The sequence below is a fragment of the Dipodomys merriami genome, unplaced genomic scaffold, assembly GCF_024711535.1.
Source record: "Dipodomys merriami isolate MVZ:Mamm:240054 unplaced genomic scaffold, mDipMer1.0.p SCAF_545, whole genome shotgun sequence".
Classification (NCBI taxonomy): Eukaryota; Metazoa; Chordata; class Mammalia; order Rodentia; family Heteromyidae; genus Dipodomys; species Dipodomys merriami.
The window spans coordinates 165754-184327 of record NW_027206119.1 but is presented as its reverse complement, the minus strand read 5'-3'; the positions used below and the strand labels follow the sequence as shown (position 1 = coordinate 184327).

Here is an 18574-nt window from a genome sequence, read left to right as displayed (position 1 = left end):
TTAAATATTAATGCCACTTATATAAAAGCTACTTATAAAGTAAGCTGGGTTAGGAACAAATATAAAGTTATTTAATTTTGTATTTCATAGAAAAGAGAAATTATTGAAAGAATTAACATTTTTGAAGTAATACTGACAAAGAATTAAGAAATCACTAACAAATAAGATTTTTCGAAGAGTATTCATTATTTCAAAACCAAACACTAAACAACAGATCAAAGTTTAAAAATTCATTTGGTAGTTACAGTAGTAACTCATGTATGTATGGAAATATGATCAATTATATAATGCAATAAAATATTCTGCATTTCAGAAACTAAGAAAATAGCCCTATGATAATAACGTAATTAAGTCCTCCTACTGAATATTTTATGTTATTGGTTATAAGGACTTATAGCAATCACAAAAAGTAAGTAGGTTACACAAAATGGGAAGCAGAACATGAACAGACAGATTTTTCTCCTTGATATATTAACATATGTTAATAGGACATATTTTTGTTCAGGAATAAAAGGTATCAATCATTTCTGTATTTGACAACTATATTTCTAATTCCCCACATAAAAGTCAAGATACATGTAAAAGCTGAGACACCTGAATGGCTGGTGCTGCCGAGAGAGCTTCAGTGAAACATATCATGCACATGTCATCAGCATCTTGCTTCAGCGTGGTGGCATTTTTATCACAGCCATGCAGACAAGGCAAACAATGTTCTTCATTTTTAACACCACCACATGGATGACCACAAGGATGTGTCTTGCTACAGGCTATCTTAGCATATTCCTAAGAGAGATTAATCACAATGGCATATGATAAAAGATATATGCTACTAATTATGCCGATTATATTCATTTTGTAAAACTACTTTCCTACCGGAAATGCTCATTACAACAATGTGACAATGATCATTTTTATTCTTTCCTTGAATATGAATTAGGATTAATGACCTATTTTAACGTTATTAAAAAATTCCAATCCACATAAATGTAATGCTGGTACAAAGTACATTATAATTTGTCATCATGCTTAGTCATCAAGCAAAAAATTTCTGTATAATCTCTCAATTACTATGCCTTCACCAAAAGAGGGGTCAAATCAAACAAAAGCCCGTAGGTATCTCTCATTATCTTGAGATTCATCTTTTTTTTTTTTTTTTTTGGTGAGAGTCCTGGGAGACTTGGACTCAGAGCCTGGGCACTGTCCCTGAGCTTTTGTGATGAGGCACTCAGCCACTTGAGCCACAGCTCCATTTCTGGCTTTTTGGTGGTTAACTGGAGATAAGAGTCTCACTGGCTTTCTTGCTTGGGTTGGCTTTGAATCATGATCCTGAGATCATGGTCCTGTGTAGCTAGGATTATAGATGTGAGCCTCTGGTGCTCAGTATTATCAAAATTCTTGTTAGAAGAGCTGAAAATATTTGGCCAGCATGGAAAATATGTATACATTTTTAAGACTCAAGAATTCTCAGCTATGCTGGGCGCCAGTGGCTCATAACTGTAATCCTAGCTACTCAGGAGGCTAGGATCTGAGGATTGCAGTTAAAAGCCAGCCCAGGCAGGAAAAGTCCGTGAGACTCTTATCTCCAATAAACCACTCAGAAAACTAGAAGTGGTGCTGTGGCTCAAGTGGTAGGGTGCTAGCCTTGAGCTGAAGAGCTGAGGGACAGTGCTAAGGCCCAGAGTTCAAGCCCCACAACCACCACCACCACCACCACCACCACCACCACCACCACCACCACAACCATCAACAACAACAAAAAAGAATGCTCAGCTAATAGAAACATTATGGGAAAATAAAATTTTAAAAGTAAAAAACTACAGTCCACAGATTTTAGTTACTATTAGCACAAAATAAAATATTAAATAATTACAGTCATAAGAAACATAAAAGTTTGGCTTGGTCCTCAAAGCCTCATTTGATCTATTTCTGGGCCTGACGAAGAATTTAACACTTAACCCTTGACAAAGTACAACTGAGCTAAGGCTGAGATCATTTCTATTAAGTAGAAGTGTTCCCTGAGACCCTATCATTACTTCCTGGGATGGGATAACCACATACACCATATACATACCTGGCAATCCGCATCAGAACAAACACTGCCAACTGCAGATAACTCGGTTCCACTCCTGGACCCACAGAAGCGGCATGCTTCTGAACTGCTTGTGGTAGGTTTACCTAGGTTCAAAGAGAAAAAGAAAAATCTTTTCTTCAGGACATGCCTTCTATAGACTACAATAACTGTTTTAAAAAGCCAACAGTAGTGGAGGAGACAGGGTAAGCATATGTAGTCATTATATTCCATGTACATTAGGCAAAAAATGAACTATGTAAATTAACCCCCAAAAATCATTCAGTAAATGGTGCTGGCAAAATTGGTTAACTACATGTAGAAAACTAAAGCTAGATCCTTATATATCACCCTGCACCAGAATCAACTCCAAATGGATCAAAGACCTCGAAGTCAAAGCAGACACTCTGAAAACATTACAGGATGGAATAGGAGAAACCCTAGGTCTCCTTGGCTCAGGCCGAAATTTTCTGAATAGAGACCCGGAAACACAACAAATCAAAGAAAGGTTGGACAAATGGGATTGCATAAAGTTGCAGAGCTTCTGCATGGCAAACGACATACATAGCAAGATCAATAGAAAGCCCACGGATTGGGAGAAGATCTTCACTAGCCATACAACGGACAAGGGTCTCATATCTAAAATATACTTGGAACTCAAAAAATTAAATCCCCCAACAACAAATCCCCAAAGAAACAACTGCCCAATAAATAAGTGGGCTAAAGACTTAAAGAGAAACTTCTCTGAAGAAGAAAGAAGGATGGCCAATAGACACATGAAGAAATGCTCAACATCCCTAGCCATAAAAGAAATGCAAATCAAAGCAACATTTAGATACCACCTCACTCCAGTTAGAAAGGCAAAAATCAAGAACTCTAACAACAACAGATGCTGGAGGGGATGTGGACAGAAGGGAACCTTACTTCATTGTTGGTGGGAATGTAAACTTGTTCAACCACTTTGGAAAGCAGTATGGAGGTTCCTCAAAAGACTTCACATAGAGCTCCCCTATGACCCAGCAATCCCACTTTTGGGCATTTACCCAAATGTTTACAAACAAGACCACACTAAAGCTACCAGCACAACTATGTTTATTGCAACATTACCATAGCTAAGATATGGAACCAACCCAGATGCCCTTCAGTAGATGAATGGATCAAGAAAATGTGGTATATATACACAATGGAATTCTATGCCTCCATCAGAAAGAATGACATTGCCCCATTTGTTAGGAAATGGAAAAACAAGAAAAAATTATATTAAGTGAAGTAAGCCAGGCCCAAAGAAACACAGGTCCCATGGTTTCCCTTATTTGCAATATCTAGTATATGTATGAGTCAAGCGGAAAAGGTCAGATAATGTGATGTTAGGAAAATGAACCCTTAGATAGGTATTTTACTGTATTTTTTTTCTTTCATGCATGTGTTTCTAACGCATTTATAAGATTATTTCTTTGTTGCTTTGTATGTCCCTTCCCCACAGTATAACCCTTGCTTTCACTGTATTTGATGTCAGTATAACTTGTGGAGGAGATGGGGAAAAACAAGTAGTTTAAGGATTCAGGTGGACCTGTTGCAACAATGAGAAGTACAAATTGTCATGTCAAAAATGAGCTTCACAATGTTGGTGGGGGGGGGAGGGGGGGAAGGATTGGGTGGGGGGGAGGGGGGAGGCTGGGAAGGGATGTGAAGGGTAAACAAAGGAGGAGGCTGCAATGATTGGTAAGAAATGTATGCATTATCCTGCCCATGTAATTGTAACCCCTCTGTACAGTATGTTCACAAATAAAAAAAATAAAAAAAAATAAAAAGAAAAAAAATGAACTATGTAACTTGACGGTAGGGATGGGAGGGGGGAAATGGGGGAAGAACAAAGGAAGAACAAGAAACATTGTACTCATAACCTGACTTATGTAAGTGTAACTCCTTTGTACAACTACTTAATAACAACAATAAAAATAAATAAAAACAGATACATAAATAAAGAAACCAGATTTGTATTAGTTGCTATCACTGGGAAATTAGCCAAGGGTTGCAAATTGCCCTAATTATAAAGCTCCCAAAAAGGTGGTGAGAAACTAAATCCAAAAAAATTCTTGATAGGCTTATACTTTTTAGTGAAAGAAAGAAGATGATTCATGTAGTCATGGTAGTGGACAGAGCAGGTCTGGCAATCCCTTCAAATCCAAATGCAGTAATTCTAGATAAATATAATCATCAAATAAACTGAAATACAAAGCATACATTTGGGAAATCAGCGTATTATATATACCAATAAAATTCCACAGAATAAAGCCTATTATTAGAGTACAAAACTTAAAAAACAGAGGAATACCCATCCAATTTAAATTTGAAAAAAAATTAAATGTTGAAATACTCATAGAAATAGCAGAAAACATAAAAATGGTGAAAAAAACCCAGAAAATTATAAAGCAAGCTTTTTTTTTTTTTTTTTTTGGGTCCGGTCGTGGGGCCTGAACTCTGGGCCTGGGCGCTGTCCCTCAGGTCTTCAGCTCAAGGCTAGCGCTCTACCACTTGAGCCACAGCGCCACTTCCGGCTTTTTTTTTTTTTTTGCTTATGTGGTGCTGAGGAATCGAACCCAGGGCCTTGAGCATGCAAGGCAAGCGCTCTACCACTGAGCCACCTTCCCAGCCCCAAAGCAAGCTTTTTTAAAAAATGTTTTTGAGACAAGGTCTAACAAGGCAGTCTAGTTGACCTTCAACATGTGATCTACATGTCTCAACTTCCTGAGTGTGGGGACTAAGAGTGATTTCCACCATGTCAGGTTCCCATGCTTACTTTTATACATAAGCACACAATTTGTACATATTGTCACTACATTCAATAGAATATTTTCTAAAAAGATAGCTTATATCATGAGCATGAGGATGATTCAACATCTCACGATTCCTTAAACTAACATATAGTACTGACAGATTATAGGAGGAAAAAAATCAAGTATGAGAAAAAATATATTTTTATAACATGTAGGTCTCTATAATAAGAAACATGTTTCTTGAATGTAAATGCTGTAAAGCCAATTTTATCAGGCCATCAAGAAGAGTTAACTATTGGAATTTTCCTGTATCTTTCCTTTTAGAATAGCAGTAACAAATCTTATATTATAGGGCATAATGTCAGTCATGTTTATAGTTAATTTGCTCAGATGTGTGCTAACTTTCAACATTAGCAGTTTGAGTCAGTAAGAGAAATGGTAGACTATAGTTCTGCTACAAAGTGAGATTTGTATGATTAATGTAACATTAAGCTAGGGTTATACAAGATTTTTTTAGATAAAAAGCAAAATGAAAACTGTTTTGCTGGGTGCCGGTAGCTCATGCCTATGATCCTAGCTACTAAGGAAGCTCAGTTCTGAAATCTGAAGCTGGCTGGAGGAAGAGAAATAACCAGAAAAAGGGCAGAAGTGGAGGTGTCCCTCCAGTGGTAGTGTCAGCCTTGAGTAAAAAAATGGACTGAGAATGTGAGGTTATGAATTTAAGTACCAGTACTGGCACAAAAACAGAACAAAAATGTGTTACTTTTTCCATAGTAATAATTATTCACCTTTATTAGTTATTTTATTACTATCAATGGAATGATACTATTAAAAAAGCCTGATTCTCCTAGGTCTATAAAAACTAATAAATATATCACAAAATCAAAACTCTACAGTTAAAAGAGATCACAGTGATCATATAGGGCAGAACTTTTGATTGTGGGGCTGTAATCAAGAGAATGAGGGGTGAGGGGGCTGTGCATCTTGGGTACAGCATTTCCAGCTGGAGGGAGCCACTCCTAAAAAGATAAATAGTACAATAGCTTCATTTCAGAAACAAGTCCTCATTTGTTCCTAAGATGTTAAAAATGACTTGCCCAAGGTCATACAACTCTTTTGTGACCAAGCAAGTTTCCTGACTTTTGAGTCAGAATACTGTGTCTAATACATAGAATTAAATTAGACTTCGGTCAATACCATAACTAAATATTAGAACAGAGAATCATTCAATTTTTTCATATCTATAGACAAAAACCTACTTTAGTCATAATCTGTAAACGTAGTTCATGTTTTCTCCTAGGCACAATTCAATCTTTAAACCTCTCACCTGTATGTTCTCTGAATTCCACCATTGCCTTCATTGTTTTAGAATCTGCTAGTGCCATCAACCAGAACAATTTGGTTCTACCACAACCTTCATGAAGGTCAACCTTTATAGCTTCCTCTTCTTCTTTGAAGACCTATTATTTCATTGAAGGAAAAAAATGTACTTAACCATTCTGAAAGTAGATATAAAATTTATGTAAGAGAAGGGCTTTCATTTACGAAGTACTATAAGAAGTTTCAGATATTTCCAATCTTTATAATAGTTCCCATGTGGATACATAGTCTTAGAAAAGTTATCTCAATTTACAGTTGATTACTGAAGCAAGACCTCAATTAAGGTCATTAATACAAAGGCACATTTCTTCCCATTCTTTTCCACATTTATTTCAAAATTATTAAATGTACTTTCTGCTTTAGACCTTGTTCTAGAGATAGAGATCAAAGCCTTTACCTGTCTTTGGTGAGTTTTGGTTCGTCGATGAAGATGGAGGAATCTGTCACAGTCAGTACATAAATTTCCACAAATATTGCATAAAATGATAGCTGCAGTTTCACCATCATCATGGTTATCACACATAGGCTACAATAAGACAATTCCATAGGTTACATTAAACTAAAAAGAAAGGCTTAGATGCACAAATTTAATGTAGCTATAGTTCATTTTGTTGTTGTTGTTATTGGTCTTGCGGTTTGAACTCTGGGCCTGAGTGCTGTCCCTCAGCTCTTCAGCTCAAGGCTGGTGCTCTACCTCTTGAGCCACAGTGCCATTTCCAGTTTTCTGGTTTATTGGAAATAAGAGTCTCTCATGGCCTTTCCTGCTCAGGCTAGCTTTGAACCTTGGTCCTCAGATTTCAGCCTCCTCAGTAGCTAGGATTACAGGCGTGAGCCATTGGCGCCCGGCTACAGGTCATTTTTAACTCTAATAATATTCTTCCAAAGAGTGGTAAGATTTTTATAACCTGAATGTTGAAACAGAGCTATGATGACAACTACACTGAACTATAAAAATCTCTCAAAAATATTCAAAGCCTAATGTCCTATACAAGTTAAATGTTCAGTAACATCAAAATAAATACTTTGCTTAGAGATCTAATAACATGTTTTCCGATTATATAATACAAATATTCTGTCTGCTAAATGAGGAAAACAATTAATCTTTAAAATCTGGGCCCTGGTGGCTTATGCCTGTAGTCCTAGCTACTCAGGAGTGAGCGGTGAAGGGACTGTAAGTGAAGCAGATTCAGAAGACAAACTTGGCTAATTTGAACATAATTTTTAAGGTGTATCACTAATTGTGTATTTTCACTTGCTTATTTATTCCAAGCTCAGCTAAAGCTGAGCATAAAGAAAAAGAAGATAGTGTGTGATGAAATAATTCTGATCTTACCATTTGTTTTTGTTGTCCATCCTTTCCCATCCATCTTCCTGAAGAGAGGCGATCCACATGATCTTGATCAAGAACACAAAGTGATGCTAGAGCAAGCCAGAGCTGTTGAGAAGGAAAACTATTACACTACTGAATTCTTAAAAAACTCAGATTACTGACTGCTTAACTCTTCACAATAGTTCAATAAATGTTGGCTGAACTGGAAATGTACAGATACTCAAAGGCATCCACTCATGTAGTAATGTGGTACCAAGTATACACTGCCATGTGCCATGCATGAACCATCCTCTTTTGGATGAAATTATCCTTTATTGGTTTGTATAGTAAAATATTTAAAGGAATGTTTTGCATATTAAATTTCCTACTTCAGTGTCCTCTGCATATTTTTCTATCTAGTACCATACTCCCGAGGCACTAAATTCCAAAGAAGGTAGTAGTATGGCTTTTTAGTTTTGCATAGTCCTGTGAGTACATGGATACATATTAAATATATTCCAGACAGAATGTTTATATCTCAGTAGTTTCTGTTGCTTTGAAAGGCCTAGCATTGGGGCTGGGAATGTGGCTCAGTGGTAGAGCGCTTGCCTTACATGCAGGCCCTGGGTTCGATTCCTCAGCACCACATAAGCAAAAAGAAAAAAGCTGGAAGTAGTGCTGTGGCTCAAGTGGTAGAGCACTAGCCTTGAGCTGAAGAGCTGAGGAACAGCGCCCAGGCCCAGAGTTCAGGCCCCATGACCGAACCCAAAAAAAAGAAAGAAAGGCCTAGCATTTACTTGGTATACTGTGTCAGAAATATCTAATAAACTTTTGAAAATCACCCTCAAAAATAGTTTTCAAAGCTTAAGCTTCAGTTTTACATAGAACAATATGTTCTTTCATGAATGAAAAAGCAGAAAATTATTTAACTGGTTCAACTCTAAGAAATACAGTCAGTCGTGGAGCTTGACCTCTGGGCCTAGGTGCTGTCCCTCCTCCACTCTTCAGCTCAAAGCTAGCGCTCTACCACTTGAACCACAGTGTCACTTCCAGTTTTCTGAGTCGTTTATTGAAGGTAAGAGTCTTATAGACTTTCCTACCCTGGCTTGCTTTGAACTACGATCCTCAGATCTCAGCCTCCTAGTGGCTAGGATTACAGGCATGAGCCACCGGTGCCTGGCTCCTAATGCTTCTCTACTATAACAAAATCTCAAATCTCTTTGGAATTACATGGTACATGATATTTAATAGGGTGAAACTTACTATAAATGTCTCATTTGAAGTCCAATCCCACTTCCTCAGAAATTCTGACCATATAAGAAACTATACTGAAAACAAACTTTACAACTTCTGGGGGAAAGATGGGGACAAAGGGAGGGGGAAGAGTCAGGGAGGTGGGGAGGGAAGGGATAGTAGGGAAAAAACAAAGGAGGAGATAACAATGCTCGACAGGAAATGTACTCATTACTTTGTTCATGTAACTGTACAGTATCTTTATAATAAAAAAAAAAAGAAATTCTGACCCACTAGTGCATAGATTTTGTTTCTTAAAGTATGACCTACCTAGAAGGTAGGATTCTTCATTAAAAACAAATGGACCATATAAAAATAAGAAGGAAGGTGCCTTGTTTTTGAAAAATGATCAGTCTGTCATAGAATACTACTACTAAATTTACTGCAGTAATCTACAGTAAATAGGTCATTACAAAGAAAATACACACAATATAATGTAGTCTTTCTAACCCGCACATTCTTAGTTTCTTAATAAGAAAAACAAGTGATACAGGATACCTCAGAGTGAACACCAATGATTACCATATTTTATTCCTAATTCATAAAAACCCTTTATTTTTTATCCATTCCTTTTGGGTTTTCAAAAACTACATTAGTTAAAATGATAAATTATGCTCATTGATAAGAATTTGTCCAAATCTATTACAGAAAAAGAATGTGTAATTTTACAGACAAAACAAACAAAAAAAGACACAGTGAAAACCTACTCTAGTTGTTGCAATGCATCTCACTGGAGACCTAAATTCTTCTTCCATCTTGGTCAAGGCAATGATAGTTTCTGCAATAGCATTTTTTGTCACTCGGGACCAAGCTTCTGACAGATGACCCTATTAAGCAGAACACATATTTTAATAAGTGACCAGAAATGCATTATCATTGTAAAGCCTTCCTATTAAATAGCATATCTTAAAGGGAGAGATTTATTTGTAGCAAGACAATGTAGGGGCACAGACTTTAGAAGTAAAAATCCTTCACAATCCCATGAAAAAAATTCAATTTCCAAACTATGTTTTTGATTATTGTAAAAGTAAATCGGAATCTAAGGTTTCAATATACTTTTACTATAGCATCCAAAGGAAATTTGTTTCAGACTTGTATAAAAATATAAGTACTAGAAGTGGCACTGTGGCTCAAGTTGTAGAGTGCTTGCCTTGAGCTGAAGAGCTCAGGGATAGCACCCAGGCCCGGAGTTCAAGCCCCACGACTGACAAAAAACAAATATGTATATATTTAAGTACAAAAATATGTAACAAATTTTGGTTATAAAACTGTGTTATCTAGCATGAAACTTGTAGAGCTATGCTGAGTGCTCTAACTGGTATTACTAGCATTCAACTGCACACACAAGTTTAACTATAATTACTTTTATTTACTGTGCTAAAATTTTTTCCAGAACATCTGATGATCTTATACACTGCTATGTTGATTTTTTAAAATCAATTTTTAACTGTTACAGAATTTAGTTGTTCCTAACACTCTTTTTTTAACCATTTTCATTCAATGAACATTCTGTGAAAGTCTATTTGCCACAAAAGTTGAGAAATTGTGCATACTCGGCAAAAGTTTATCTTCCCCCAGGAAAAAATGTTCTTCCATTTATAATACCCCATGTTATCAAACTGTTAAAGGGCAATTCAATTTCTTCTCCAAAAATGCCTTGCTCCCTGCCGCTTGGGAGCGATTTCCACTGGTCCTTCTCAGGTTACCTTCTGGAAATACAAGGCAATGTGAAGAAGCAGGAACTACGAAACAACTAATGAAAGCCATTTCTTGTTCTCCACACTTGCAGATTTCTCCCCAAAGCCAGCATCTTATTCCAGTATTCACAGGATATTAATAAGCTTTATAAACTATGAAGGCTAAGAATGAGAACCTTCTTTTTCTTTTCCTCTCTCTTACGCTCTTTCTCAGGCCAGAAAGAAGCCTTTGAAGACCTCAACAATTCTCAAGTTAACTGGACAGCTTGAAATGGGAATAGTACTGATCATAAAAAACAGCAATGGCAAAGTAGTTAAACATACTGAAAGTAGTCTTAAGTACAGTAGTAGTATCCTTCTATCAATTCAGCAAATAAGGCTGCTTAGTGTTAATCAGATCCTGTTGCACCTCATTGCTATAACCACAGAATGTAACTTACTGCTGCCATATCCTTAATAAGTTTGATGATAATCTCTGAGATCTGAGTAGGAGTTGAGCCCTTCATCCACCAATGACTTTCACCTCGTCGAAGATAACTAAAAAGAAAAATCAGCACTTATGAAACAAGTCATTTTGTAGTTGTACAGATAAGAAGGATAAAAATTTTACTTCAGCATACAGTATTATAATTGTTTAAAGACTAAGCCACTACAATATATTTAGGTATGTATATATGTGTGTGTATGCATGCATGTCTGTATATATGCATATATGTATGCATGTATTTATAGACAGGGTCTTGCTGTGTATCCTACGTGTCTCTTAAACTCACAGCCTTCCTGCCTCATTTTCAAATGTGGGATTCCTTGTGCATACCACCAATTTAGATAATTAAAACTTCTAAAGAGAAAACCAAAATATTACCTCAAATCTCTTGTTTAAAGAGAACAACTATACTGATTTACATTCTTGTCAAATACTTGTTTCCATGCTATTTTTGTGTACTCATACTCCAAATAACATTTGATGGACTACCAACTGTTGGTTTCCAGTGAGCATGGAGATTAAAAGGCACTTGCCAGAATATAAAGCAACTCCATCAACGTGCGCTGTACTGTTTGGTTTAGCTGGCATTTTTTGCCTACTAAATTGTGTGCATGAAGGAAGTGATGGAAAGTGTGGTGCTAACTCTTGTCATGGACTAGATCTATAATTTTTTTAAAAATTTAAAAAAAGTTTTATTCAATCCAAATGGATACCAGAATTGGTTTTTTCCAAACGGTATAAAATACCTAACTTTTACAGAAGTCATCATTTTGTCAGCCTGGATTAGTGGTTCAAACTGTCCACTTATTGCTTAATTGGGGACTGTACTGTTTTGTAGGAAAAAGCTGCAAATCACAAAAAATGCTAGTAGTCCATCAGACAAAGTGATGTGAAGGATATGAAGAAATTTCACAGCCCCAGTCAATCAATTGTGGATTACAACATGTAGGTTTGTGTTTGTTAGCCAAAAGTTGGGTTTTGGTGGTACTGGGACTTGAATGCCAAGACCAGTTGCTCTAGCATTTAAGCCATGCCCACCCTCAGCCCATCTGGCTTTAGTTCTTTTACAGACAGGGCCTCACTTTTAGCCAGGCCAGTCTTGGATCATGACCTTCCTACTCCCCTACTCCCTGGTAGGTAGCTGGGACTACAGGTACATACCACCATACCTTGCTTGTTTTGGAAATAGAGTCTTACTAAGTTTTGTTGTTGTTGCAATCTATCTCTACTGGCTCTATAATTTTGCACAGTTCCAGATGTTGCCAATTTTTTTTTTACCATTACAAGTACAAAATAAACTTTTCTGGATATGTATAAAAGTTTTAGAAGCATATTGGCAGGTTAAAGGACATGCATATCCAAAAATGCCACAGAAATTATGTTAGATGAACATACTCATTCCTGTAGAATCTTGCCAAGCATCAAAGATACTTTACAATGGCTTAATCTATATTTCTCTGATGTAAGGCTTTTCCTATATTTATTGGCATTTTATATTGTTCTATTAGTTGACTATCCTTGTATTATTATAATACCTGTTTATTATACAAGTTTAAATATTTTATGTTGCTTACATTTGAAAACACTGCAATAGTATGTTCTTTCTTTTCTTTTCTTCCTTTTTTTGGGGGGGGGGTGCCAGTCCTGGGGCTTGAACTCAGGGCCTGGATACTGTCTCTGAGCTTTTTTTGTTCAAGGCTAGCACTCTACCACATGAGCCACTGGTCCACTTCTTACTTTTTTGGTAACTGGAGATAAGAGTCTCGCAGACTTTCCTACATGGGCTAGGTTTGAACTATGATCTTCCAAACTCACTCTCCTGAGTAGCTAGAATTATAGGCATGAGCCACCAATGTCTGGCTTCATTTCTTTCCTTTTTAAAAATTTGTTGTGTGTGTGTGTCATTTCTTTCCTTTTTAAAAATTTGTTGTGTGTGTGTGTCATTTCTTTCCTTTTTAAAAATTTGGTGTGTGTGTGTGAGTGTGGGTGTGGGTGTGCGCGTGCGTGCGTGCACGTGCGCCCGCGCCAGTTCTGGAGCTTGTACTGAAGGCCTAGTGCTCTTGCTTGGCTTTTTCACTCAAGTCTGGCACTCCACCACTTCAGTCATAACTCTATTTTTGGCCTTTTTGTCAAGTCCTGGGGCTTGAACTTAGGGCCAAGGTACTGTTGCTGAGCCTTTTTGCTCAAGGCTAATGTTTTACCACAGCTCTACTTGTGGCTTTTGGTGGTTAATTGGATATAAGAGTCTCAGATACTTTCCTGTCTGGGCTATTTTTGTTGTTGGTGGTGGTGGTCGTGGGCCTTGAACTCTGTGCCTAGGCACTGTCCCTGCGCTCTTCAGCTCAAGGCGAGCACTCCACTACTGAACCACAGCGCCACTTCTGGTTTTCTGGTGGTTAAATGGAGATAAGAGTCTCAAGGACTTTCCTGCCTGGTCTGGCTTTGAACTGCGATCCTCAGATCTCAGCCTCCCGAGTAGCTAGGATTACAGGCCTTTGTCTGGGCTTGTGTGGGCTGTTTTTAAACTGCAATCCTCAGGTAGCTTCCTGAGTAGCTATGATTATAGGCACGAGTCACCAGTGCCCAAGAACTTGAAGCTTCTTGTTGGTTAATTGGAGATAAGAGTCTTAGAAACTTTCCTGCTTGGGCTCTGAATGCTGATCCTCAGATCCCAGCCTTCAGAGAAACTAGGATTACAGGTTTAAGTCACCAGCATCAGGCTTTTTCATTTTTATGTAATAAAAGTTACAAACATTTTCCTTTTGGAAAAGTAACTTTGGGGCTCTGTTTTTTTGTTTAGGAAGGTGAGAAGTATATTTTTTCTATAAACTGTTGTAGAAGTTTTAATGAAAATCCATGAAGTTTTAATGATCTCAAGTTTATCTCCCACCTTATATTGTTTAGTTATTTTTATGTTAGTAAAATACATTTGACATAAAATTGATGTTTAGTTTTATACATGAGATGTAGACCTACCTTATTTATCAACGTAGATATCTAAATATCCTAACATTATACATATAGTTTACTTTCTATTCCCTATTACAAATAGACATTTTTACTGCATATGATATCCTTTTTATACATTAGTCAATTGTGTATGGATACTCTCTGGTGAGAAGCCAACAAGGTCGAATTTGAAACCGTGTACTACAACAGAAATGGTAACAAACCTGGAGTTGAAAATCATTGGAAGTGTGACAGTTGTAACTCCTTTGCCCACAGTGGTTCCAGCTGTCCCTGTGATAGTAGTTCCTTTGGCTTTTAGCTGCACAGTGAGCGCCTTGGCAATGCACCCCAGAAACATGTCCAAGATACCCAGTTTATTCCAATCTCCTTTCTCAGTTGAGTGAATGATATCACTGATATCTGCTGGGGGCAAAGATTTCACTCCTATGATGCTGGCCAGACGACTGGGGGTTACTTCAGGCAAAACTCGTCTTAGTAAGGAGGTTACCTGGTAAGAAAAATGTAAGAGTTCATTTAAAGATTGGCATTTTAAATTTTTAGTTAAAAAATGTGCTATAATGTCAAAAATCTATGTAAAAGAAGATCAGAAATACTATTTAAATATTATAAAAATACTTTAATTTGTAGAGTAGGAATGATGAAGAAAAAATATTTTTATTTATTTAAATATTTATTTATTTTTAGCCAGTCTTGGGGCTTGAATTCTGGTTCTGGGCACTGTCCCTGAGCTCCTTTTGCTCAAGGTTAGTGCTCTACCATTTGAGCTATAGTGTCACTTCTGGCTTTTTCTGTGATTAACTGGAGATAAGAGTCTCACAGACTTTCCTGCTGAGGCTGGCTTCAAGCCTCAATCCTCAGCTCTCAGCCTCCTAGGTAGCTAGGATTAAAAGACAGGAGCCATTGGTGCCCAGCTGCTTTTTATTTTTAGTTAAGATTAAATGACACCATATATTTAATGGTAAGAATGTAATCAACAGCCAAAATATTCTTTATCAAAATATATTAGTATAATAAACAATATTTTGCCTTTTTGTACTCCTATTACAAAGAGTCAAAAACAAAAAATAAAACACAAAGTTAAAATAAAGGATCTAATATATGAGAGATCCATATTTAAGGTGTTTTTGTTTTTTTTGCCAGGTCATTTTTAAGTGTTTCAAGAAAAATGAAGGACAAAGGTAAGTGACATGATGAGTCACCTGTCTCTGGACCCTAGGAGAGGCTGTGTGAAGAAGAGAAAAGAGATCCTGAAGCAGAGTTAGCTGTTGAGCCAGATACTGCCGGCCGACATTAGAACCACTCAATGCTAAAACCATGGAGAGCAGCTCAAAGCAGTAAGCGTCAGAGGAGGCATCTTCATCATTTGGCTGAGAATTGGCATTTTCTTTGCTTGATATGGCATGTTCCCATTCTTCACGAACTCGGGTGGCTTCCATACGAATAGCTTGGACGATGTGAGCACATACCTAGGTGAAGGCAATGTATAGACATTTGTAAACTGATTAACTACTCTTCATAAAACAAACAAAAGGGCAAGTACGTTATCAATTTACTACTCTTCTTTCAAAGTTAATTATCCATTTTATCATTTTCTTAATTCATCTTAAGAGCAATGGAGTAAAACTAGAGAACATTAACAAAAATACAAATATTTATAACACTTCTTATATGAAATTGACTATATATGTTACCAATGCCTCTGCCCATGAGTTACTAGCATATGAAACCCAATATCCACCATGTTTTAACATTTCTATTCTTAAAATTGATAGCATTTACAATATAATTAGAAATTTTTTATTTTTTCTGATTTATAAGAATCCAAGTTAATGAATATAGTACAGAATTATACCAAGTCCAGAAATATAAAGTACAAAAAATTCAAGTTGGCATTTATTCTAAAGAGAATGCTGCTAAAACCAGTATTTTGACTCTTGAGCCTCTCATTCCATAAAATCTAGTAATACTCTTATAGTTACTTCTATTAAACTGTTTAATGAAAAAAAGGAAAAAAAAAACATAGGACATGAAAATTTAATCTGATAGAGCTGAACATTTGTCACTAAAATAAAACTATCTCCCTGAAACTGAGAAATATAAGAGCATCAAGATAAGAAAATTAAAAAACTTTCTGAAGTGATCCTTTGATATGGAACAATAATCATTTCCCTCTAGAAAAATATAAACACAAATTCTGTAGAACCTATAAAAGATGTAGAGCTAAAGCCTCCACAAAATTTAGAAAATATTTCATTCTCTAAAAACAAAACTGAAAAGACAAAGCAATCCCAATTCACCAACCTGTTTTTGTAAATTTGTCAGCTTACTTCTGCTGAATATGATTCCAACCATATGCTCTTTCAGGTCAGCATCTGATGTTGCCTTAAAATAAGAAAGGAAAGAAAATGAAGTGTACTCTTTTAAAAAAGTTTGAGTATTTGATATTTCAAAGTATCTTGAGAAATAATTTTAAAGAGAATTTATTTAAATTGAGGTTAAGATAAAGAATAAAGTTCAGTTGGTCAAAGAGATTAGACTAAACAAAGGAGATAAACTCATTAAAATAAAGAGGAAGCAATAAAACTAAATGATGTTTCCTTGAAAAGACAGAATTGAGGCTGGAAAGGTGGCTCAGTGGTAGAGCACTTGCCTTGCATGCATGAGGCCCTGGGTTTGATTCCTCAGCACCACATAAGCAAAAAGAAAAAAGCTGGAAGTGGCGCTGTGGCTCAAGTGGTAGAGTGCTAGCCTTGAGCTGAAGAGCTGAGGGACAGCGCCCAGGCCGACTTCAGGCCCAAAGACCAGACCCAAAAAACAAAACAAAACAACACAAAAAAACACAAAAACACAAATGGAAGAGAAAAGACAGAATTGAATGTTTTACCATGTTATGTTATCCCCCAAACAGAATGAAGACACAAGTTAGCTATATAATAAGAGACATCACAGAAATTCTAGATATGGAAAGGATAGAGTATAACTTATGTTAATCAATTCTACAACTTAGATGAAATAAATAACTTGAATGACAGAGCTACAAAAGTATATTAAAAAAGAAAGTAAATTTGTAGAATAAAGCTTTTCTTGAAATTTAAAACACTTGCTAGATTATACATAATCTCTTAAATGTTTTACCTTTGTGTGTGTGTGTGTGTGTGTGTGTGTGTGTGTGTGTGTTTATTTGGTTTTAACTCATACTGGGCTCTGCCTTTAGTTTTTTCACTCATGGCTGGTGCTCTACAACTTGAGTCACACCTCTTTTTCCAGCTTTTTGATGGTTAATTGGCGATAACAGTCTCAGGGACATTCCTGTGTGAGTTGACTTTGAACTATGATCCTTAGAAATTAGGCTCCTATGTAGCTAGTATTATAGGCTGGTAATTACAAGGCTCGTGCCTGGCTTATTTTTGCCTTTTAAACAGCTTCCTTGAGATAACCATACTGTAATGTTTACCTCATTGAATTCTACAACTTTAATGGTTTCTGGTATATTTACAGGCATGTGCAACTGTCAACAAAGTCAATTTTAAAGTATTTCATCACCCCTAAAGAAGACTGGGCCTCACATTTGCATCTTCTAGTTCATTGTATTTTTCATCAAAGGAAAACAAAGTACCTATAAGCTAATGTCACAAATTGATTAAAATGTACAGCAATATACTTACTGGTTATTCTACTCAACAGAAATAAAGGTAAGAAAAATATATAAGAATATACATTATAGTGGAAATTCTTAGTAATTTAAAACAGAAAGAAACATCATCCATCTGATTATAGGCATTTATATTAAAAAAGAATCTAAAATGGGCAAGGGAACTAAAGAGGGACTTCTCAAATGAAGAAATAAAAATGGCAAAGAAACACATGAGGAAATGTTCATCATCCCTGGTGGTGAAGGAAATGCAAATAAAGACAACCCTGAGATACCACCTTACCCCAGTCAGAATGTCCCACATCCACAAATCAGCCAACGACAAATGCTAGAGGGGATGTGGAGAAAGAGGAACCCTATTACACTGCTGGTGGGAATGTACACTTATACAACCACTTTGGAAAGCAGTCTGGAGGGTCCTTAGAAAGCTAAAGATTGACCTCCCTTATGACCCAGTCATACCACTTATAGGCATCTACCTTGAACAACAGGAACCAATATACAAGGACACATGCACCTCCATGTTTATTGCAGCACTGTTCACAATAGCTAGGATATGGAAACAACCCAGATGCCCCACCACAGATGAATGGATCCAAAAATTGTGGTATCTATACACAATGGAATATTATGCAGCCATTAGAAATGACAAAATAATGGCATTTGCAGGGAAATGGATGGATCTAGAAGGAATCATGTTGAGCGAGGTAAGCCAAGAGCAAAGAGACAAACGGTACATGGTCTCCCTGATAAGTGGATGCTAACTCCAAAATATTAGGTGATACGACAAAACTAACAGGACTTAAGAAACAAAGAACCCCCACTCATCTGGTCGAACCACTACTAAATATCCCCATGCTGCTGATCACATGTATGGTGTATAACATGTGAACACCGTTATATGTTATAGACTGTGATAGACAATTTGCTCCAGGAAAGTT

At 36.6% G+C, this 18574-nt stretch overlaps 1 protein-coding gene across 10 annotated transcripts in view; it reads right to left on the bottom strand.

The window, feature by feature from the left end:
• The window catches only part of LOC138811651 (E3 ubiquitin-protein ligase MYCBP2-like), a 193690-nt gene that overhangs the window by 12160 nt on the left and 162956 nt on the right, over window positions 1–18574 (bottom strand). For all 10 annotated transcript variants that reach the window (XM_069999343.1, XM_069999344.1, XM_069999350.1 and 7 more), the window contains 10 exons: window positions 16283–16363; window positions 15181–15447; window positions 14185–14468; window positions 10965–11061; window positions 9535–9654; window positions 7559–7660; window positions 6623–6751; window positions 6173–6305; window positions 2072–2175; window positions 595–783 (listed from right to left, as the gene is read on the bottom strand). In XM_069999343.1, the coding sequence (XP_069855444.1) occupies window positions 595–783; window positions 2072–2175; window positions 6173–6305; window positions 6623–6751; window positions 7559–7660; window positions 9535–9654; window positions 10965–11061; window positions 14185–14468; window positions 15181–15447; window positions 16283–16363 (1506 nt within the window). The remainder of the gene's footprint in view (window positions 1–594; window positions 784–2071; window positions 2176–6172; window positions 6306–6622; window positions 6752–7558; window positions 7661–9534; window positions 9655–10964; window positions 11062–14184; window positions 14469–15180; window positions 15448–16282; window positions 16364–18574) is intronic.